This window comes from Pristiophorus japonicus, chromosome 7, assembly GCF_044704955.1.
Source record: "Pristiophorus japonicus isolate sPriJap1 chromosome 7, sPriJap1.hap1, whole genome shotgun sequence".
NCBI classification, from domain to species: domain Eukaryota; kingdom Metazoa; phylum Chordata; class Chondrichthyes; family Pristiophoridae; genus Pristiophorus; species Pristiophorus japonicus.
In genome coordinates, this window is record NC_091983.1 from 188,153,463 (window position 1) to 188,177,402 (window position 23,940).

At 43.5% G+C, this 23,940-nt stretch overlaps 1 protein-coding gene across 1 annotated transcript in view; it reads right to left on the bottom strand.

The window, feature by feature from the left end:
* The window catches only part of popdc1 (popeye domain cAMP effector 1), a 91,933-nt gene that overhangs the window by 20,425 nt on the left and 47,568 nt on the right, over window positions 1–23,940 (bottom strand). Inside the window, exons 7-9 of the mRNA XM_070884243.1 lie at window positions 12,664–12,851; window positions 8,553–8,661; window positions 6,656–6,823 (exon numbers count right to left, since the gene is read on the bottom strand). Of these exons, the coding sequence (XP_070740344.1) occupies window positions 6,656–6,823; window positions 8,553–8,661; window positions 12,664–12,851 (465 nt within the window). The remainder of the gene's footprint in view (window positions 1–6,655; window positions 6,824–8,552; window positions 8,662–12,663; window positions 12,852–23,940) is intronic.

A 23,940-nucleotide genomic window follows, 5' to 3' on the forward strand; every position in this document is an offset into this window, starting at 1 on the left:
GTTGTCTCCTGCCAGGTCGTTTGCTGTGAAGAAATGGTCGAGTCTCTCCACAAAGGCATCCCAATCATCACCATGGGCGAACTGCTGCAACGTACCAAGGGTAGCCGTTTTCGCGTGAAAGTCTGTAATCTCATCGCCAACTGTTATGTCCTAGGATGCTCTGATAATGACTCCACGAGGCAATGTGTTGTACTTGAACTGTAATGACCGTAGTCCTTTATTTGATAATTCCAGCGTGAGGATCACACCTGGTGGCCTGCCTTTTATACTAGACCAAGCACACCTGTACAGGTAACCTACGAGTCTCCCACTGCTGTGCCCTCTAGTGGCACACCTTGTGAGAGTACAAACAGTAGCCACGTGGGATACATGACAATTCCGTTATTGCTCAAAAATTTGTCTACTGGGGCAGAGAATTGTGTAGATTTACAACCCTCTGAGAGAAGAAATTCCTCATCTCAGTTTTAAATGGGCGGCCCCTTATTCTGAGACTATGTCCCCTAGTTTTAGTTTTCCCTATGAGTGGAAATATCTTCTCTGCATTCGCCTTGTCGAGCCCCCTCATTATCTTATGTTTCGATAAGATCACCTCTCATTCTTCTGAACTCCAATGTGTATAGACCCAACCTACTCAACCTATCTTCATAAGTCAACCCCCTCATCTCTGGAATCAACCTAGTGAACCTTCTCTGAACAGTCTCCAATGCAAGTATATCTTTCCTTAAATACGGAGACCAAAACTGTACACAGTACTCTAGGTGTTGCCTCACCAATACAGTTGTAGCAGGATTTATCTGCTTTTATACCCTATCCCCCTTGCAATAAAGGTTAACATTCCATTTGTCTTCCCGATTACTTGCTGTACCTGCATACTAATTTTTTGTGTTTCATGCACAAGGATCCCCAGGTCCCTCTGTACTGCAGCACTTTGCAGTATTTCTCCATTTAAATTATAATTTACTTTTCTATTTTTTCTGCCAAAGTGGATAACCTCATATTTTCCCACATTATATTCCATCTGCCAAATTTTTGCCAACTCATTTAGCCTGTCTATATCCCTTTGCAGATTTTTTGGGATCTCCTCACAATTTGCTTTCCCACCCATCTTTGCATCATCAGCAAACTTGGCTACATTACACTCGGTCCCTTCATCCAAGTCATTAATATAGATTGTAAATAGTTGAGGACCCAGCACCAATCCCTGCGGCACCTCACTAGTCACTGTTTGCCAACCAGAAATGCCCCATTTATCCCGACTCTCTGTTTTCTGTTAGCCAATCCTCTATCCATGCTAATATATTATCTCCAACCCCTTGTGCAGTAACCTTTTATGTGGCACCTTATCGAATGCCTTCTGGAAATCCAAATACACTACATCCACTGGTTCCTCCTTACCCACCCTGCTCGTTACATCCTCAAAAACTCCAGCAAATTTGTCAAACATGAGTTCCCTTCTATAAAACCATGCTGGCTCTGCTTGACTGAATGATGCTTTTCCAAATGACCTGCTACTGCTACCTTAATAATGGTCTCCAGCATTTTCCCAACGACAGATGTTAGGCTAACTGGTCTATAGTTTCCTGCTTTTTGTCTGCCTCCTTTTTTAAATAGGGGCGTTACATTTGGGAGTTGCCAATCCGCTGGGACCGCCCCAGAATCCAGGGAATTTTGGTAGATTACAACCAATGTATCCATTATCTCGGCAGCCACTTCTTTTAAGACCCTAGGATGTAAGCCATCAGGTCCAGGGGACTTGTCCGCCTTTAGTCCCATTATTTTACCGAGTACTACTTCATGAGGAGAAACTTCTTCACCCAGAGAGTGGTGAACCTGTGGAATTCTCTACCACAGAAAGTAGTTGAGGCCAATTCACTAAATATATTCAAAAGGGAGTTAGATGAAGTCCTTACTACTCGGGGGATCAAGGGTTATGGCGAGAAAGCAGGAAGGGGGTACTGAAGTTTCATGTTCAGCTATGAACTCATTGAATGGCGGTGCAGGCTAGAAGGGCTGAATGGCCTGCTCCTGCACCTATTTTCTATGTTTCTATGTTTCTATTAGTGATAGTGATTGTATTAAGTTCCTCCCTTCCTATAGTCCCTTGATTATCCACCATTGGGATGTTTTTAGTGTCTTCTACCATAAAGACCGATAGAAAATATTTGTTCAATGTCTCTGCCATTTCCCTCTTCTCCCTTATTAATTCCCCAGTCTCATCTTCTAGGGGACCAACATTTACTTTAGCCACTCTTTTCCTTTTTATGTACCTGTAGAAACTCTTACTATCTGTTTTTATATTTCTTGCTTGTTTACTTTTATATCAGTTATCAGATTTTTGGTCGTTCTTTGCTGGCTTTTAAAGGTTTCCCAATCCTCTGGCCTCCCACTAGTCTTGGCCTCATTGTATGCCCTTGTTTTCAATTTGATACCATCCCTTATTTCCTTAGTTAGCCATGGAGGTTATCCCTTCTCTTACAGTCTTTCCTTCTCATTGGGGTATATTTTTGTTGCGAGTTATGAAATAGCTCCTTAAATGTCTGCCACTGCTCATCAACCGTCCCATACTTTAATCTATTTTTCCAGTCCACTTTAGCCAACTCTGCCCTCATACCTTTGTAGTCTCCTTTATTTAAGTTTAGGACATTGGTTTGTGATCCAACTTTCTCACCCTCCAACTGAATTTAAAATTCAACCATGTTATGCTCACTCATTCCTAGAGGTACCTTTACTGTGAGATCATTTATTAATCCTGTCTCATTACACAATATCAGATCTAAGATAGCCTGCTTTCTGGTTGACTCCACAGCATACTGTTCAAGGAACTCTATGAACTCTTTCTCAAGGCTACCCTGGCGTATTTGCTTTGTCCAATCAATATGAATGTTAAAATCGCCCTTGATTATTGCTGTTCCTTTATTACAAGCCTCCATTATTTCTTGATTTATGCTCTGTCCAACAATGTAGCTATTGTTATGGGGCCTATAGACTACTCCCACCAGCGACTTTTTCCCCTTATTATTCTTTATCTCCACCCAAACTGATTCAACATCTTGATCTTTTGAGCCAATATAGTTTCTCACTAACGCACTGATCTCATCCTTTATTAACAGAGATACCCCACCTCCTTTTCCTTTCTGTCTGTCCTTCTGAATTGTCAAATACTCCTGAATATTTAGTTCCCAGTCCTGGTCACCTTGCAACCACGTCTCTGTAAGGCTATCAGATCATACCCATTTGAATCTATCTGTGCTGTCAATTCATCTATTTTGTTAGGAATGCTACGTACATTCAGATAAAGAGCTTTGAAATTTGTTTTTTTACCATTTTTTTCCTGCTTTGACCCCACTTTCTGAATCACTTTTATGTTTATACATTCTGTCCCTTCCTGGCACGCTCCGGTTTTTATTTCCCCCCAGTGCTACCCTGATCCACTGCCTTCTCCTTATTCTTTGACTTTTTACATTTATGCTCACCTGAATCCGCCCCCCGCCCCACACTAATTATCCTCTTGCTTTTAATGTATTTATAAAACATCTTTGGGCTTTCCCTGATTTTACTTGCCAACATTCTTTCATGCTCCCTACTTGCTTTCCTGATATATTTTTAAATTTCACCCCTGCACTTATACTTCTCTGGAGTTTCTGCAGTATTGAGTTCTCGTAATCTGTCATAAGCTTCCCCTTTTTTCTTTATCTTACCCTGCATATCCCTTGACATCCAGGGGGCTCTAGATTTGTTAGCACCACACTTTTTTTTTTTAAAAGGGAACATACTTGCTCTGTACCCTCAGGATCTCCTCCTTGAATGCCTCCCACTGTTCTACCTTCAAGTAGGTAGTTTCCAGTCCACTTTAGCTAAATTACATCTCAGCTTAGTAAAATTAGCTTTTCCCCAATTGAGAACTTTCATTCCTGGTCTATCTCTGTCCTTTTCCATAACTACCCTAAATCTTATTGAATTATGATCACTAGCACCAAAATGCTCTCCCACTGATACCCCTTCCACCTGCCCCTCTTCATTCCCCAAAACCAAGTCCAGCACCGCCCCCTCCCTTGTTGGGCTTGTTACATACTGGCTAAAGAAGTTCTCCTGAATACATTTTAGGAATTCCGCACCCTCTGTACCATTCACACTACCCTTTTCCCCAGTTAATATTAGGGTAGTTGAAATCCCCCACTATTACAGCTCTATAGTTTTGGCACTGCTCAGCAATTTGCCTACATATTTGTTCTTCTATCTCCCTCTCACTGCTTGGAGTCTATAGTACATGGCCCAGCAGTGTGATCGCCCCTTTTTTGTTCTTTAATTCAACCTATATGGCCTCATTTGATGACCCCTCTAATATATCATCCCTTCTCACAGCTGTAATTGTTTCTTTCATCAATACTACCCCCCCCCCTCCTTTTTTACCCTCTCTATCCTGTCTGAAGACCCTGTAACCAGGAATGTTGAGCTATCATACCTGCCCTTCTTTCAGCCATGTGTCAGTAATGGCTATAATATTGTACTCCTAAATGTCAATCTGTGCTCTCAGCTCATCTGCCTTATTTCCTATACTCCTTGCATTGAAGTATATAACATTTAGTATTGCCAAACTTCCCTGTTGTCTATTTTCCAGCCCTTGTTTCCTCTGTCTTCCGAATTCATTTTCTACTTCTACTTCTCTGCTGCCCAATTCTAGCTTTGCTTCTCTCCCCACTGAATCTATTCTCCAGTTCCCATCCCCCGACAAGCTAGTTTAAACCCTCCCCAACAGCAATCGCAAAACCCCCCACGAGGATACTGCTCCTGGCTTTGTTGAGATGCAGATGTACAGGTCCCACCTCCCCCAGAAACGGTCCCAGTGACTCAGGAATCAAAAGCCCTCCCACCTGCACCATCTCTCTAGCCACACATTCATCTTCTCTATCCTCCTATTTCTGTACTCATTAGTACGTGGCACTGGCAGTAATCCAAAGAGGTCCAGCTTTTTAATCTCTCTCCTAGCTCCTGTCTTCTGTGTCAATTCAGTGCTACTTGTAACTGAAATAGCATAGAGGTATGCAAGGCTAAACAGGTCCTCTTGTTGTTCACCTAACATCCTTAAACCTTTTTTTAAGGCTGATGTGTTACCTGAATCCTTCAAATTAAGGATTTATTTAGTGCCTTTCACGACCACTGGACGTCTCAAAGTGCTTTACAGCCAATTCAGTCCTTTTGGAGTGTAGTCCCTGTTGTAATGTGGGAATTAATTACAGCCTTATTACCCACTCACCAAATTCATAGTTGTCACTGGAAATCTTTTTCCTAAACGTGCTGTACATGTGAAATGCACGGGTGACATGATGTCACCAAATACCCAACAGTGTGCATCATGTTCGCGTGTGCAAAGCAGCTAAAGACCACGATAAGCAACTACAAATATGTGACTCAACAGCAACTGTACACGGTAGCTAATTGAACATAATGTAATATTAATGCCAAACAAATTAACCAGAAACATTTCAATTTGCCAATAATTTTCTTTGCAGGATTAATTGCCTGCTAAAATGTTCAGTCAGTCTCACTAATGAATGGCCTTTGAAAGTTGTGTTCTATCAGTTTACAGTCCCTCAGAATTGTACCCAGTCTGTTGTGATTTTCTTAAGTCTGTCCTCTCAGTTTGCAGTGTATACATGGGTTAGTCAAACATTAAAGCTTTAAATGCAACCACTTTCCTGACCAAGCATAACTGCACAGAAACTCATCACCCGCACTGAATTTTGAGAGTTGTGATGTGTTTGCATTCAATGTTGCTGGGGTGAAAGCATCCATTTTGTGATTTATCTTTCTAACACATTTCATATACATGCACGTGAAATGCGTTGTTAGAAGATAACAAGTGAAAATATACTGCAGGTACACTTCAACAAAAGGGCTATTCATAAACCTGGGTTAGGTTAATAGAGCTCCTGAATTAGTTCATGAACCACTCATACAGTCAACCCATACAGTCCACTGGGTCCCACGTTTGGTCCCTGGCTTATGCGGAGTTCTCAGCCAGGAAAGTAGTTAGAGTGTTACAATAACCCGAGTTAGGGAGGGGAAAAAAATAATTAGCTAGGATTCCTATTCCCAACTGCTGTCTGTAGACATGTGCTAGAATGTGTGGACATTGGGTGAGAACAGGACCTTGCAATAGTGCAGTAGATTAGGCTGCTACCACTTAATATTTAGGCTCGCACATTAAGAATAGGTGAGATACCAGACAGGATCTGGCACCCATGGGTCCATCAGCAAGCAAGGTTTGCTACTCGAGAGGCAAAAAATTTAGAAACCAAAAACATAAAAACCTGGGTTAGTGAAAAGGTTAAAAACTACCACACAATAAAACCCACCACATTTTTCTTTTTGTCACATCACAACCTGTTCATTATATGTTCTATATATTATACATAGTTTCTTTTATGTACTTAAGACTTAATAATGACTCATTATGTGCACCACTATGGGAGATCAATTAATGTCATTATATTAGATATTTTTAAATGTCTGTTCTTAAAAAGGAACTTTTTATTCTCAAGTTACATTTTACATGCAAAATATTTTAGAACTCGCCAACTTTAATGCGTCATCAAATTTCCACCTCTCAGGAAATGTATATATTAAACTTCAAGCGTACAAGTCTAATACCTACTTTGTCACTTATCGTTGGGTCATTCAAAGAATACAGCTTGTTTGTGATATCTTTGCCTATCAGATACTTAAACACTTCATGAAGAAACGATTCAGTCTCCAGGAAGAAAGTCAACCTCTCTCGAGACCAGCACAAAAGCTTGCAATTATCTTCAGCCACAATAGTTACCTGAAGAGAGAGTACATCAGTGTAAGGAATCATAACGGTTCATGACACTGCAAAGAGTAAAAACTACCTTGATCTCAAACGAAAATGCTAATGGCATAATAAGCACACATGGGTTCAGTCCCAGTGGTTGGCAATAATTGAATCCACCATACATGAGGCATCATGGGTTACCCCTCCGCTAATGATCGTTTAATGCATAGGTCTTCGACTGGAGGTGTGAGAGGAAATCCCAGGGGGCACACGAGGTGATTTCTGTTCTTCTAAAACTATGGGGATGCCATGTGACCCGACCAGCATCTTGAAAATTCTACATTTTACTCTACCGTGGAGAGGCCGAGCTATGAGTTTTTTAACTCATTTTTCTCCACAGTTACTGATCTCACTTGTTCTGCTGTGGGAGGAGTCAGGTGGAGGCCAGATTCACCCCCATAGGAACAAAGGAAAAATCAAACCGTAAATCACCACAAGCTGCTCTCCCTCTCCAACTGGCATCCGATTTCATAGCAATGGAGTTCTGGGATCCGGTTACTTGGTTGCAACATTCAAAAAATATCTTTTGAAGACAATCTGACAGATGTCTGCAAAGGATGGGAGCAATAATTTTGCCTAAACACTTAAAATTAGGAATTGTAATTTAACTTCAAAATTTCAAGACTAAACTATATAGATTCAAGTTATGTTAGAGAAAAAATCTATTTTGTAACCACAGAAGAACTGGGTTAAGCATCCATATGTTTATATTACTTAAAGGGTGGCGAAAACAGCAAAAGTCACCTTTAAAACGGATGCATATTTCACCACATAAAATTAAAGCAGTTTAGTAATGAAGAACAAAGCAAGATCATATAAAACTACACACATTTTAAGCATGGAAACAAAGTTGTTAATCCTGGGTGTCCCGAACATTCAAAATTTTAAATCGAGTAAAATGATTTTGAGCATGCATAAATAGAACTAGGACACATCTCTCTCTTTCCAGTGTTCTCGAAATATACTACAAATTATGAAGTCAGTCAAACACTGAATGCATTACAGCTTCACTGGTCCCCAGAGAGCTAGAAAATAATCCTATAACTCGACAGACATGCTGGTTTAATGCTGCAGGTTGATTATCCACTCATTGTGGGTGGGCCAGTGGAAGCAAAGAATGGTACAATCCATCTCACCTGGGATTTCAGGACTGAGTGGGAGCCATGTGACTCCACGCAGGGAAGGGAAAAAAGGCTGCTTCTAGGTAGTCACTGGTCAACAGCAGAGTTAGACCGACAGAGGGCTTGGATCGTATGTCGCTCCCTTGATTAAGGGTTGGGTGTAGGAGCGAGAGAGAGAAAAGGGCGGGGGTGGGGAGGGAAGAGAGACATTTTAAAATATTTTTTAGAACATGTATTCGGGAAATCATAGATGTAGGTGACAGCTAGTCACTGGAATTACTAACATCTTGTATTCTTGTAACGGGTAGCTTTATTCGAGAAAACAAAGACTAAAGGGAAAATAGGAAAAATAAGTGGTTACAAAGCATGCATAACTCCCTAGTATAGTACGCACATACCCAAAGCATGTTGGCACTGTGCTTTAGAGGTCCTTAAACACTTTAATGTCAAGCTCCAATTCTCCATTCCTCAGCACTGACTCACTCTTATTGCACTCATGATTTTATACACACAATAGTTTCACATGCACCGTCTGTGTACACTCCCAAACTGGTAAAATGTACTCCTATTAGCTCTACCTGAAATTTTTCTCCTTTGTTCATCTGAGTTGATCGGAATTCAGGAGAGTCGATGAAAGCAGTGGGGTAAATGTTGTGCAAGAAGTGCCCACGATAAGAGACTTTCATCCTGTCGAGTAAAAAAAATGACTGTAGGTACGTTACACAAGAACAATCGATACCGGAGTGTAATCACATCATAGTTCAGATAAATGATCTCAGTCCTGAAATTATATTTCTGTCTGTCAGTCACTCTGAGGAAGCTCTTATTTATAATGTATCAGGAGAATTATTTTGGTAAAAATGGCCCTCAGACCTATTCGCTGGACTACATGTACTGTTAGGAAAAAAAATAGCAGGACTATGCCATGCCACACCGAACTGGCCATTAGAAGATACGAGAACAGCCTGGTGCTGACACTTATTCAGAATTCCCCTTCCCTATGGAGAGCCCCACAGTGATTTGGCTAAGATCAGGGACTCATTGTAGTGGGGAATCACAGGCATGAATGTACATGCCAATATTCACTGGGGCCCTGCATTAGTGATCAAAGATGTAGGAACAGGAGGAGGCCATTTGGCACCTTGAGCTTGTTCCACCATTCAGTTAGATCTTGGCTGATCTGTACCTCACCTCCATTAACTCCATGGGACTGAAATTCACTCCCGCCAGAAATGGGTTGCAACTACTGTTTTTCTTGTGATTTGGCCACCGCAATGGATGTGGCGGCCCATCTTGCAAAATTCAGCTCTTTGTCGTTTTTTTTCCCCGAGTGGGGCGGAAGTCAGTCATAATGAGGGCAGAAGTGGGGGCTGGAATGGATTGTCTGTCATAAGAGGGGCGGAGTTGGGAGAGGGCGGAGTATCCGTCGCTGTCAGTCATCAGCGCCGGGTTGGTGACATCATCGCACTGGCGCGTCAACAGGTCTCTCCCCTTCAGTTAAAGGGAAGAGCCACTGCGAGCTCTGCAGCTTTTTAAGTTAGGTCCACTGCACCACCAGGGAGGGTTTCGGCCGGGTCAGCGGCCTAGCACCCAAGAGTGGGTGACAGGCTGCCTGTTGGTGGACCGGCCAAACTCAGGGGCATAATTGTCGGGCCGTACCTGGCAGTCAGTTGACAAAACAAAAAAAGATGGCGACCGCGGCAGTGCACACTCCCTGCTAATGGAGGCCGCACCGCCATTTTACCTACAGTGCAAACACAGTGCACCGACAGAAAAAACCGTCGGGGGCACCGAGCGGCGTCTGGAAGGTCTTCCAAGGTGAATTTTGCTTGCGGGGCAGGACATCAGCGGTGCGTGATTTGATGACAGTTCGGCAGCAGCAGGGCGGAAGTGGGGACCGCCAGAAAAACCACCGGGGAGAAATTTTGTGAGCGGCAGCTATTCGACTACAAATCGGTGACCATTCGACACCGCCGCATAGCTGCCGCTTTCTGGTGGTAACAGACCTTACTGGGAGGCTGAATTTTGGCCTCTATATCCATTGATACGCTTACTTAACAAAATTTGGCGATCTCAGTTTGCAAAATTTCAATTACCCCAGGCTTTTTGGTGGGGGGGGGGGGGCAGGGGGCAGTGGTGGTGGGGGATATTTCCAGTTTTCTACTAACCTATGAAAAAGTGCTTTCTGATTTCACTCCTAAATGGCCTAGCTCTAATTTTATGACGACTCCATGTTCTGGAATCACCCACCAGAGGAAATCGTTTCTCTGCACATACCACATCAAATTTCTTTATCATTTTAAAGACCTCAATTAGACCATCCCCCAACCTTCTGAAAGCAAGGGAGTACAAACTAGGTTTATGCAAACTGTCCTCATAATGTAAACTTTTCAGGCCCGTCATCATTCTGATGAATCTGCACTGTATCCCCTCCAAGGCCAATATCACTGTCCTGAGGTTGGATACCCAAATCTGGACACTACTCCAGATGGCATCTGAACATGTCTCAAACAACCAGCATTCAGAAGCAACCAATGAACTGCTTGGTCTTTTGAAAATACAGTTCTATGTTTTATGTAACTGAAGCATCACTTCTTCACTTTTGTATTCCAACACCCTTGTGATAAAGGCCAACATTCCATTAGATTTGTTGACTACTTTTTCAGTACCTGTGCACGAGCTTTTAGTGATCTGTGCAGATGAACACCCAAACTCCTTTGCTCCTCCACAACTCCTTGTGTTTCATCATTTAGAAAATATTCCGATTTTTCTTTTTGGCATACAAAGTGGATGGCCTCACACATCCCCACATTGAACTTAATCTGCCATAGTTCTGCCCATTCCTTTGTGTGCCCTTATAGCTGAAGGTGCATGGTCTGACAGGGAGGGGCAAAACTTATCAGGTGTAGTATATAAGATTTACAGTTATAAGTTAGCCCTCTGACAAGCTGTGAATATTTCACCAGCATTAAACTTCATATTTCATCCCATTACTCCTTAGGTAGACAGTGGCGGTGATGTAGTTCAGACTTTCCATATTTCTGCTACGATGGAGATGAGCATGGTGCATTCAGTGGAGATGCATGTGAGGGGTATTCACCACTTCGGACATTGTTGCCTCTGGGTGCATCTCTGAGATGGCATGAGAAATGGAAGTAAAATATTTCACATGGTGCAGTGCGGAATTTATCAACCAGCTGCTGAAAGGTCCCAATCTGATCCTTGCGGAGGCGTAGCTATTATTTATAATTTTTTTGGCTTTATACCAGCTCCTCACTTTACATGTCCCACATTACAACAGTGAATACACTCCAAAAGTACTTAATTACCTGTAAAGCGCTTTGAGATATCCGGTGGTCAGAAAGGCTCTATAAAAATACAAATCTTTTTTTGGGGCAAAAAGCAAGTGGCAGAAGCGATTAAGGGGAAAACTACTGAAAACACACTTAAGAATGAGAGAAATGGACAGTATTTCTCATATATAATAGGGAACTATATTTTCAAAGGAACAACCAGTTCATTTGTTGCTGCTAATTTGGGACAAGATCTGTACAAAGTGACTCTATGAAGCACTATGGGACATTTTCTACAGTACAAGTACTTTTTTTAAATCAAGTTATTGCAGCACTTGCTATACTACATACATTTTGAAGTGGATAGCCTGAACAGTTTTTAAATTTTGCAGCATAAACTGAATAAATTAGAATGATTCAAAAACTGCACTAGATGAAAAACAATTAGTAGGTTGAGACACAGAGTAAAATGTCAGTTTGGTTCAGTCAATAGCACTCTTGCCCATCAGTCAGAAGGTTCAAGCCCCACTCCAATAATTTGAGAGCATAATCAAGGCTGACACTTCAGTACAGTACTAAAGGATTGCTGCACTATTGAAGATGCTGTCTTCTGGATGAGATGTTCAACTGTCTCTGTGTTCAGTTGGATGTAAAAGATCTCACTACTTGATGAAGAGCAGGCAGTTCATCTCATGTCCTGGTCAATAGTTCCCCCTTAACCAACACCACCAAACAGATTATCTGGTCATTCTATGCTTTTGCAGGATCTTGCTGCACACACATTGGCTGCAGCTTTTGTCTACACAGTTCAGAGAAGGTTCACTAGGTTGATTCCGGAGATGAGGGAGTTGACTTATGAAGATGGGTTGAGTAGGTTGGGCCTATACACAGTGGAGTTCAGAGGGATGAGAGGTGATCTTATCGAAATATATAAGATAATGAGGGGTCTTGACAAGGTGGATGCAGAGAGGATATTTCCACTCATAGGGGAAACTAAAACTAGGGGACATAATCTCAGAATAAGGGGCCGACAATTTAAAATAAGATGAGGAGGAATTTCTTCTCTGAGAGGCTTGTAAATCTGTGGAATTCTCTGCCCCAGAGAACTGTGGTGGCTGGGTCATTGAATATATTTAAGGCAGATTTTTGAGCGATAAGGGAATAAAGGATTATGGAGAGCGGGCAGGGAAGTGGAGCTGAGTCCATGATCAGATCAGCCAAATGGTCTACTCCAGCTCCTATTTTTTATGTCCTTATGTTCTAACAGTGACTGTACTTCAAAAAATAATTCATTGGATGTAAAGTGCTACAAGATGTCCTGAGGATATCATAGGGCACTGAATAAATTCAAGTTGCTTTTTTTAAATACAGAAACAAGAATTTGTTATTGACTTACTTTCCCTTTAGTAGGACACTAAGTCGATCGTCAACAGATGTTTTATCTTCTGCAGCATAAGTCTGATCCTTTTTAAGAGTCATAATGCTGCAGAACTGTCCAGTCAGTCTTTGGAACAAATCTGGAGGGACATGAAGTGGCTCAAACATTCTCCTGTAAAGAACCTTCAGCTCCTTATCAAGCTTAATCTGTAATGTAATAATAGGTTAGGGTCAATGCAATTTACTGATTTCAGTACAGCACATGGGCAAGTCTAGATATATGTACACAACTAAAAAATTCAAACTTTTCTATTTAACAGTTACTCTTTTGGTATATTTATGCTCAAAGTGATGGATGATTGTATTGGGCAATATAAATCTTTTCCTTCTTTAGAACTAAAGTCAAGAAGAGGCACTTGCTGTAAAAGCCTAGAAAAAGTATTTGTTTTTAAATGGGAAGACGTGTGATGAGCTTTTTAAATCTTGCTATCAAAAGGCTCTCAGGGTTATAGCCCCCATGATCCCGGAAAGTATTAGTGGCTGTATTGAAGTTGTTATCGCTTTTACAAATCTAGCTGGTATAATATTGATGTAAATTATCCCAGAGGACCAGATTTGGCTTCTTTGGGATAAATCACGAACAGTGATATAAAGGTAAGGGGCTCCTAAAGGGGGCTCTTAATGCTTTGAAAATTGTAGAAGTTATTTCCACCTCCACAATTATGGTCCAAATAGGAAGTGAATACTTCTTCCAGGAAAGTTGAAGATCGGCAGGAATAAATTTGGTCTCGGACTTGTATCTTATTGGCTATATGTGCAATGGTTTAGTTGACAAGCAGATTATGAATTAATAACCAGATTAGATTGGTATTGCTTAAAGTATTGATAAGTATTGTGTCTGTAAGCACTCTAGTAATGACTCCACGAGGTAAGGTATTGTACTTGAACTGTTGTGACCTTAGCCCATTTATTGCAGCTCCTGAATGAGGGTACAGTATGGTTAGCTCCCTTTTATACTTGGTTACCTGCAGTGTACAGGTGACCCCCTAGGTCTCCACCAGTTGCACCCTCTGGTGGTACAGGCATAGTGTATTCAGTGTGAAGATACATTCAGTGGTCTTATGTAACTGTACATTGAGTGTACAGGGTATATACATATTTTATACATACATAACATCACTCCCCCCTCATTCTTGTGCCACTGGTCTTTGCACTGTGTGCTCTGGCCTTAGACTTAAGTGCCCAAAGCCTTGTCTGTGCTTTGGCATGGCTCTCTCCCTGTAGACCCCCAAGTCCTTATTGCCACAGCAGTGGACGGTTGGAGGTTGCAATGGGGGTTGAGTGGGTTCTGGGTGTGATCCATGTGCGTCCATGGCTACATACATCCATTTCCCCCCCCCCCCCATACATAGACCATGTGTGTGGCTCAACACCTGCATGTGCATACATGTACAGAGAAAAAAAAGGAAATAGGATTAGTTACATCACTGTTTGGGTCTTGCAGAAGTGGAATAAGTACATTTTACAGGTAAGGTACATACGTGGTATCACAGTTTTGCCCCTGGGGTGTAGGTGCAGTTGGGTGATGACGCTAGTTCCAGAGTAACCAGACTGTGTCCAGGTTGTCTGATGGCGGCGCTGTGCCCCCTGCCAGCTGGGTGGGCCCGGATCGCTCACCTGGCTGAATCTCAGGGGTTTGCCGTTGCCTAGTGGAGGGCAAAGCCACAGGAACGTGTGGACTCCCGGTCCTCCTTTGAGGGCTGCAGTGTCTCCCTGCTGCCCTTCAGCGGTAGTGGGAGCCTGGTCATCCCAGGTCCCGTTGGGAGGGCTGGAGGGTGCTAGCCTCTTGCTCCCGGTACTGGCCCTGGTGACCAGAGAGGTAGGGCCGATCTGGGGCAGGGTGCCAGTAGTGGTGCCTTTGCTATCTGCTGATCGCTGGCCCTGCAGTGGGTATGCTCTCTCTGTGTGTGGCCACACTCCCTGAGGCATCACCTTGGTCCCGGAGGCGCAATCTCGCAGTTGGGTTGAGCGGTCTGTGTTGTCGCCACGCAGTAGAGTTGGACGGTTGGATTTTCAGGTGCTGCGATGGATCCAAATTTGGGGCCGCATAGGACAGCGATCGCCGGGCCTTGGAGGTTTTCCCAGCTCCAACAGATTTGGATTTGTTTCATTCATCTTCTTCCTGGCAATGTTGGACCATCTCCAGCAACGATCCACAAAGGTAACTTGTGCATCGCGCCGCCGTGGGACACCTGGACATCCACGCTGCCAACGACTGGGATGGTGTAGTTTGCGTAAGTGAGCAGCTTCACTTGGATCAGGATAATTTTAGGTCGTTTGATTGGATTGTCCCAGAGTTTCTCAAAGGTCGCCAGATTCATCAGCGATTGGCTCGCCTCTGTGTCGACCTCCATCGAGACTGGAACACCGTTGATTTCAACTTCCATTCTCAATGGGGAACTCTCAGTGGAGCAGGGGCTGAGCTGCCTCACGGATTCTCTCTTCAACGTCGCTGGAGCCCAGATGATCGGCCAACTCTTCAGTGACTCGGTGAGTAAAATTTCTCTTGCACATTCGCTGGAGATGGCCTTTCGCATTACAGCCTTTGCAAGTATAGTCTTTGTAGCGGCACTGGTGGGGCTTGTGATTCCCTCCACAGCGTCAGCATGGGGCTGGCCGTTTGGCCCCATGTGGCGGATTCAGGGTTGTAGGATTCGGGGTAGCAGCCTCGCGTCTAAAAGGCGCCAGTCAGTTCACGGTACTTGCCGGCTTACGGGTGAGTCATCATCCGCTTGGAATCACAGGCTGAGGCCATGAACCCCTGGCTGACATTAATTGCCTTCTGCAGGGTGACCGTGATGTCCGCAGAAAGCAGCCTGCGGAGGAGGCCCTCGTGGTTGATTCCAATAACTAAGATGTCTCTCAGTGCTTCTGTGAGGTGGTCGCCAAAATCACACGGTGCAGCCAATCTGAGGTCTGCAGCATATTTTGCGATTTCTTGGCCTTTGGGCTGCCGGTGTGTGAGAAACAAAGAAACATAGAAAATAGGTGCAGGAGTAGGCCATTTAGCCCTTCGAGCCTGCACCACCATTCAATAAGATCATGACTGATCATTCACCTCAGTACCCGTTTCCTGCTTTCTCTCCATACCCCTTGATCCCTTTAGCCATAAGGGCCATATCTAACTCCCTCTTGAATATATCCAATGAACTGGCATCAACAACTCTCTGCGGTAGGGAATTTGACAGGTTAACAACTCTCGGAGTGAAGAAGTTTCTCCTCATCTCAGTCCTAAATGGCTTACCCCTTATCCTTAGACTATGTCCCCTGGATCTGGACTTCCCCAACATCGGGAACATTTTTCCTGCATCTAACCTGTCCAGTCCCGTCAGAATTTTATATGTTTCTATGAGATCCCCTCTCATCCTTCTAAACTTCAGTGAATACAGGCCCAGTCGATCCAGTTTCTTCTCATAGGTCAGTCCTGCCATCCTGGGAATCAGCCTCAATATCAAGAACGTCCTTCCTCAGATTAGGGACCAAAACTGAACACAATATTCCAGGTGAAGCCTCAATAAGGCCCTGTACAACTGCAGTAAGACCTCCCTGCTCCTATACTCAAATCTCCTAGCTATGAAGGCCAACATACCATTTGCCTTCTTCACCGCCTGCTGTACCTGCATGCCAACTTTCAAATGACTGATGTACCATGACACCCAGGTGTCGTTGCACCTCCCCTTTTCCTAATCTGCCACCACACAGATAATATTCTGCCTTCGTGTTTTTGCCACCAAAGTAGATAACCTCACATTTATCCACATTATACTGCATCTGCCACGCGTTTGCCCACTCACCTAACCTGTCCAAGTCACCCTGTAGCTTTTTAGCGTCCTCCTCACAGCTCACACCGCCACCCAGTTTAGAGTCATCTGCAAACTTGGAGATATTACACTCAATTCCCTCATCCAAATCATTATTGTATATTGTAAATAGCTGGGGTCCCAGCACTGAGTCCTGCGGCACCCCACTAGTCACTGTCTGCCATTTTGAAAAGGACCTGTTTATCCCGACTCTCTGCTCCCTGTCTGCCAACCAGTTCTCTTTAATAAATCCATGCTGATTTGGACCGATCCTGTCACTGCTTTCCAAATGTGCTGCTATTTCATCTTTAATAATTGATTCCAACATTTTCCCCACTACCGATGTCAGGTTAAACGGTCTATAATTACCCGTTTTCTCTCTTCCTCTTTTCTTAAAAAGTGGTGTTACATTAGCTACCCTGCAGTCCATAGGAACCGATCCAGAGTCGATAGACTGTTGGAAAATGATCACCAATGCATCCACTATGTACTCTGGGATACAGACTATCAGGCCCCGGGGATTTATCGGCCCTCAATCCCATCAATTTCCCTAACACAATTTCCTGCCTAATAAGTATTTCCTTCAGTTCCTTCTTCTCACTAGATCCTCGGTCCCCTAGTATTTCCGGAAGGGTATTTGTGTCTTCCTTCGTGAAAACAGAACCAAAGCATTTGTTTAACTGGTCCGCCATTTCTTTGTTCCCCATTATAAATTCACCTGAATCTGACTGCAAGGGACCTACATTTGTTTTCACTAATCTTTTTCGCTTCACATATCTATAGAAGCTTTTGCAGTCAGTTTTTATGTTCCCAGCAAGCTTCCTCTCATACTCTTTTTCCCCATCTAATTAAACCCTTTGTCTTCCTCTGCTGTATTACAAAATTCTCCAAGTCCTCAGGTTTGCTGCTTTTTCTGTCCAATTTACATGCCTTAATTTCCCTTGTTAACCACGGAGGATGCGCTCTTTAGGTTTGAGCTGTTCCTGTATCAATGTTACGAGCTCCGCATATGTTTTGGTTGTTGTCTTCTCTGGGGCTAGCAAGTCCCTGACGAGGCCATAGACGGTGGATCCACAACTGCTGAGCAGGATAGCTCTGCGCTCATCAGCCAGCGAGGTCGGTGTGTCTCCAGCCAGGTCGTTCGCAATGAAGAAGTGTTCGAGCCTTTCCACAAAGGCCTGCCAAATTTCCCCATCGGCGAATTGTTGAAAGTTGCCAAGGTTAGCCATTTTTCGCGTGGTAATTCATAATCTCGTCGCCAGTTATTGTGTCTGTAAGCACTCTAGTAATGACTCCACGAGGTAAGGTATTGTACTTGAACTGTGGTGACCGTAGTCCATTTATTGCAGCTCCTGAATGATGGCACAGTATGGTGAGCTCCCTTTTATACCTAGTAACCTGCAGTATACAGATGACCCCTAGGTCTCCACCAGTTGCACCCTCTGGCGGTACAGGCATAGTGTATACAGTGTGAAGATACATTCAGTGTCTTATGTAACTGTACATTAAGTGTACAGAGTATATACTTATTTTATACATACACAACAATAAGTGTGTCCCTAATTTACTTTAATTGAATGAATGATACGAAGGGCCACAGTTCATTGTGCTGGAAGCCACCAAGGTTGGAAACGGGAAAAGAGATGGGGGTAAATAAGGATACAGTGTTTACATGAAACCAATCTTTAAAACCCTCAAGATTGTAGGAAGAATGGATGACAGAGAAATTACAAGTTCCACAACTTAGAAATCCTGGGGAATATTTTTTTTTAATTTGTTCATGGGATGTGGGCGTCACTTGCAAGGCCAGCATTTATTGCCCATCTCCAATTCCCCTTGAGAAGGTGGTGGCGAGACGTCTTCTTGAGCTGCTGCAGTCCGTGTGGCGAAAGTACTCCCACTGTACTGTTGTGTCCCTCAAGGACCTATCCTTGGCACCCTCTTATTTCTCATCTATATACTGCCCCTTGGCGATATCATCCGAAAACACAAGAGTCAGTTCCAAATGTACGCAGACGACACCCAGCTCTACCTTGCCACCACTAGTCAGATTTCTTGTCTGACATCCAGTACTGGAAGAGCAGAAATTTTCTCCAATTAAATATTGGGAAGACCGAAGCCATTATCTTTGGTCCCTGCCACAAACTGCGTTCCCTAACCACTGACTCCATGCTTCTCCCTAGCATTCATCTGAGGGTGAACAAGACTGTTCGTAACCTAGGTATCATATTTGACCCTGAAATGAGTTTTCAGCCACATATCTGCGGCATAACTAAAACTGCCTTTTTCCACCTTCGTAACATTGCCCGCCTCCGCCCCTGCCTCAGCTCTTCTGCTGCTGAAACCCTCATCCATGCCTTTGTTACCTCTAGACTTGACTACTCCAACTCACTCCTGGCTGGCCTTCCACATTCTACATTATGTAAACTTTTCCAACGCACACCAAGACACGATCACCCATCACCCCTGTGCTTTCTGACCTACATTGGCTCCCGGTTAAACGACGCCTCAATTTCAAAATTCTCATCCTTGTTTACAAATCAGTCCACGTCCCTATCTCTGTAATCTTTTTCAGCCTCACAATCCTACAAGATGTCTGCGCTCCTCAAATTCTGCCCTCTTGAACATCCCTCATTATAACTGTTCAACCATCGGTGGACGTGCCTTCAGCTTTTTGGGCCCTAAGCTCTGGAACTCCCTCCCTAAACCTCCCGCCTCTCTTTCCTCCTTTAAGACACTCGTTAAAACCTACCTCTTTAAACAAGCTTTTGATCATCTGCCTTAATTTCTTCTGTGGCTCGGTGTCAAATTTATCTGTTTATCTGTAACAGGCGCTATATAAATAAAAGTTGTTATCATTATTAGGGATGAGAGTTTCACGATTTTGACCCAGTGACAATGAAGGTACGGTGATATATTTCCAAGTCATCATGGTGTGTAACTTGTAGAGAACTTGCAGGTGCTGGTGTTCCCATGTGCCTGCTGCCCTTCTCCTTCTAGGAGGTAGAGGTAACGGGTTTGGGAGGTGCAATGAAGAAACCGTGGCAAGTTGCAGTAGTGCATCTTGTAGATCGAACACACTGCAGCCACGGAATGCCAGTGGTGGAAGGAGTGATTGTTTAAGGTGGTGGATGGGGTGCCAATCAAGCGGGCTGCTTTGTCCTGGATGGTGTTAAGCTTCTTGAGTGTTGCTGGAGCTGCACTCATCCAGGCAAGTGGAGAGTATTCCATCACACTCCTGACTTGTGCCTTGTAGATGGTGGAAAGATTTTGGGGAGTCAGGATGTGAGACACTCACTGCAGAATACCTAGCCTCGGACCTGCTCTTGTTGCCACAGTATTTCTGTGCCTTGTTCAGTTCCTGATCAATGGTGACCCCCAAGATGTTGATGGTGGGTTATTCGGCGATGGTAATGCCATTGAATGGCAAGGGACGGTGGTTGGACTCTCGCTTGTTGGAGATGGTCATTGCCTGGCACTTGTGCGGCACACATGTTATTTGCCACTTATCAGCCCAAGCCTGAATGTCGTCCAGATCTTGCTGCATGTGGACATGAAGTGCTTCATTATCTGAGGAGTTGCGAATGGCACTGAACACTGTGCAGTATCAGCAAACATCCCCACTTCTGACTTTATGCTGGAGGGAAGGTCATTGATGAAGCTGCTGAAGATGGCTGGGCTTAGGTCATTGAGATTAGTACACGATGCAAAGCGTCTTCATTTCAATAGTAGGAACGGAGGAGGAGCAAGAGTGTGCAGGACGATGTATTTGGAGCCTGGAAGGAATAATGACCATAATAGTAGCTACAAAATGGAAGAGAGACAAGAAAGGGTGTGACAGGGAGTGAATGAATACGAGAAGTGACATTTTTTTGTATATCCTGTCTCTCAATTTTGAGATTGGTATTAAAGCAATTCCACGGATAGGTCAATAAAAGAAGACAGTTGATAAATGAAGAAGGGCTAAAAATGAAGTCACTGAAGATCAGGAATGGTGGACATTTGCCAATTTTCCAAGGGATGTAAAGAGAATTGAAAGAAACAAGTGGCAGTAATTTCTAGTGGGTTCTCCAATCTCCACCCATAATTTCAGTAGAAACTCCAGATAAACGGCATAAACAGCCAATTACATTGTTTCTCCAGCATTTCCACCAGTCTTCTATAAGATCAGAGAACACCACCCCCGGCCCCAATCTCCCATGGAAATTCTACCCCCAAATTTTCGATGCCCAAGTGAAGGGGAAAGAAAAATCAAGTAATGATGTGGCCACTGCACTGCATTGAACTGGAGGTGCAAGTATTAAGGGTATGATATCAAAAGAAAGTTACTGTAGAGTGGAATCATCATAAACAAGTGGATAGAGTTTCTGACGAGTGGATGAAGTCGCTGATCATAAGAACATAAGAATTAGGAACAGGAGTAGACCATCTAGCCCCCCGAGCCTGCTCCGCCATTCAAAAAGATCATGGCTGATCTGGCCGTGGACTCAGCTCCACTTACCCGCCCTCTCCCCATAACCCTTAATTCCCTTATTGGTTAAACATCCACCTATCTGTGATTTGAATACATTCAATGAGCTAGCCTCAACTGCTTCCTTGGTCAGAGATTTCCACAGATTCACAACCCTCTGGGAGAAGAAATTCCTTTTCAACTCGGTTTTAAATTGGCTCCCCCATATTTTGAGGCTGTGCCCCCTAGCTCTAGTCTCCCCGACCAGTGGAAACAAGCTCTCTGCCTCTATCTTGTCTATCCCTTTCATTATTTTAAATATTTCTATAAGATCACCCCTCATCCTTTTGAACTCCAACGAGTAAAGACCCAGTCTACTCAATCTATCATCATAAGGTAACCCCCTCATCTCCGGAATCAGCTCTGTACCCCCTCCAAAGCTAGTATATCCTTCCTTAAGTAAGGTGACCAAAACTGCACGCAGTACTCCAGGTGCGGCCTCACCAATAACCTGTATAGTTGCAGCAGGACCTCCCTGCTTTTGTACTCCATCCCTCTCGCAATGAAGGCCAACATTCCATTCACCTTCCTGATTACCTGCTGCACCTGCTAACTAACTTTTTGGGATTCATGCACAAGGAACCCCAGGTCCCTCTGCACCGCAGCATGTTGTCATTTCTCCCCATTCAAATAATATTCCCTTTTACTGTTTTTTTTTCCCCCAAGGTGGATGACCTCACATTTTCCGACATTGTATTCCATCTGCCAAACCTTAGCCCATTCGCTTAACCTATCTAAATCTCTTTGCAGCGTCTCTGTGTCCTCGACACAACCCGCTTTCCCACTAATCTTTGTGTCATCTGCAAATTTTGTTACACTACACTCTGTCCCCTCTTCCAGGTCATCTATGTATATTGTAAACAGTTGTGGTCCCAGCACCGATCCCTGTGGCACACCACTAACCACCGATTTCCAACCCGAAAAGGACCCATTTATCCCGACTCTCTGCTTTCTGTTAGCCAGCCAATTCTCGATCCATGCTAATACATTTCCTCGGACTCCGCGTACCTTTATCTTCTGCAGTAACCTTTTGTGTGGCACCTTATCGAATGCCTTTTGGAAATCTAAATACACCACATCCATCGGTACACCTCTATTCACCATGCTCGTTATATCCTCAAAGAATTCCAGTAAATTAGTTAAACATGATTTCCCCTTCATGAATCCATGTTGCGTCTGCTTGATTGCACTATTCCTATCTAGATGTTCCGCTATTTCTTCCTTAATGATAGCTTCAAGCATTTTCCCCACTACAGATGTTAAACTAACCGGCCTATAGTTACCTGCCTTTTGTCTGCCCCCCTTTTTTAAATAAAGGCGTTACATTAGCTGCTTTCCAATCCGATGGTATCCCCAGAGTCCAGAGAATTTTGGTAGATTAAAACGAATGAATCTGCTATAACTTCCGCCATCTCTTTTAATACCCTGGGATGCATTTCATCAGGACCAGGGGACTTGTCTACCTTGAGTCACATTGGCCTGTCCAGCACTACCCCCTAATGATAGTGATTGTCTCAAGGTCCTCCCTTCCCACATTCCCGTGACCAGCAATTTTTGGCATGGTTTTGTGTCTTCCACTGTGAAGACCGAAGCAAAATAATTGTTTAAGGTCTCAGCCATTTCCACATTTCCAATTATTACATCCCCCTTCTCATCTAAGGGACCAACATTTACTTTAGTCACTCTCTTCTGTTTTATATATCGGTAAAAGCTTTAACTATCTATTTTATGTTCTGCGCAAGTTTACTTTCGTAATCTATCTTGTCTTTCTTTATTGCTTTCTTAGTCATTCTTTGTTGTCGTTTAAAATTTTCCCAATCTTCTAGTTTCGCACTAACCTTGGCCACCTTATACGCATTGGTTTTTAATTTGATACTCTCCTTTATTTCCTTGGTTATCCACTGCTGGTTATCCCTTCTCTTACCGCCCTTCTTTTTCACTGGAATATATTTTTGTTGAGCACTATGAAAGAGCTCCTTAAAAGTCCTCCACTGTTCCTCAATTGTGCCACCGTTTAGTCTGTGTTCCCAGTCTACTTTAGCCAACTCTGCCCTCATCCCACTGTAGTCCCCTTTGTTTAAGCATAGTACGCTCATTTGAGACACTACTTCCTCACCCTCAATCTGTATTACAAATTCAACCATACTGTGATCACTTATTCCGAGAGGATCTTTTACGAGGAGATCGTTTATTATTCCTGACTCATTACACAATACCAGATCTAAGATAGCTTGCTCCCATGTAGGTTCTGTAATATACTGTTCTAAGAAACAATCCCGTATGCATTCTATGAATTCCTCCTCCAGGGTACCTCGTGCGATTTGATTTGACCAATCGATATGTAGATTAAAATCCCCCATGATTACTGCCGTTCCTTTTTCACATGCCTCCATTATTCCCTTGATTATTGTCCGCCCCACCGTGAAGTTATTATTTGGGGGCCTATAAACCACGCCCACCAGTGACTTTTTCCCCTTACTATCTCTAATCGCCACCCACAATGATTCAACCATTTGTTCATTAGAGCCAATATCATCTCTCACAACTGCCCTGATATCATCCTTTATTAACAGAGCTACCCCACCTCCTTTCCCTTCTTGTCTATCCTTCCGAATTGTCAGATACCCCTGTATGTTTAATTCCCAGTCTTGGCCACCCTGCAACCACGTTTCTGTAATGGCCACCAAATCATACCTATTTGTAATGATTTGTGCCGTCAACTCATTTACTTTATTTCGAATGCTGCGTGCGTTTAGGTAGAGTGTTTTAATACTAGTTTTTAAACCAAATGATTTCTAAATATGAAGGAATTAACTGGAAAAGATGACGCGATTTGGGGAAACATAGAAAATAGGTGCAGGAGTAGGCCATTCGGCCATTCGAGCCTGCACCACCATTCAATATGATCATGGCTGATCATGCAACT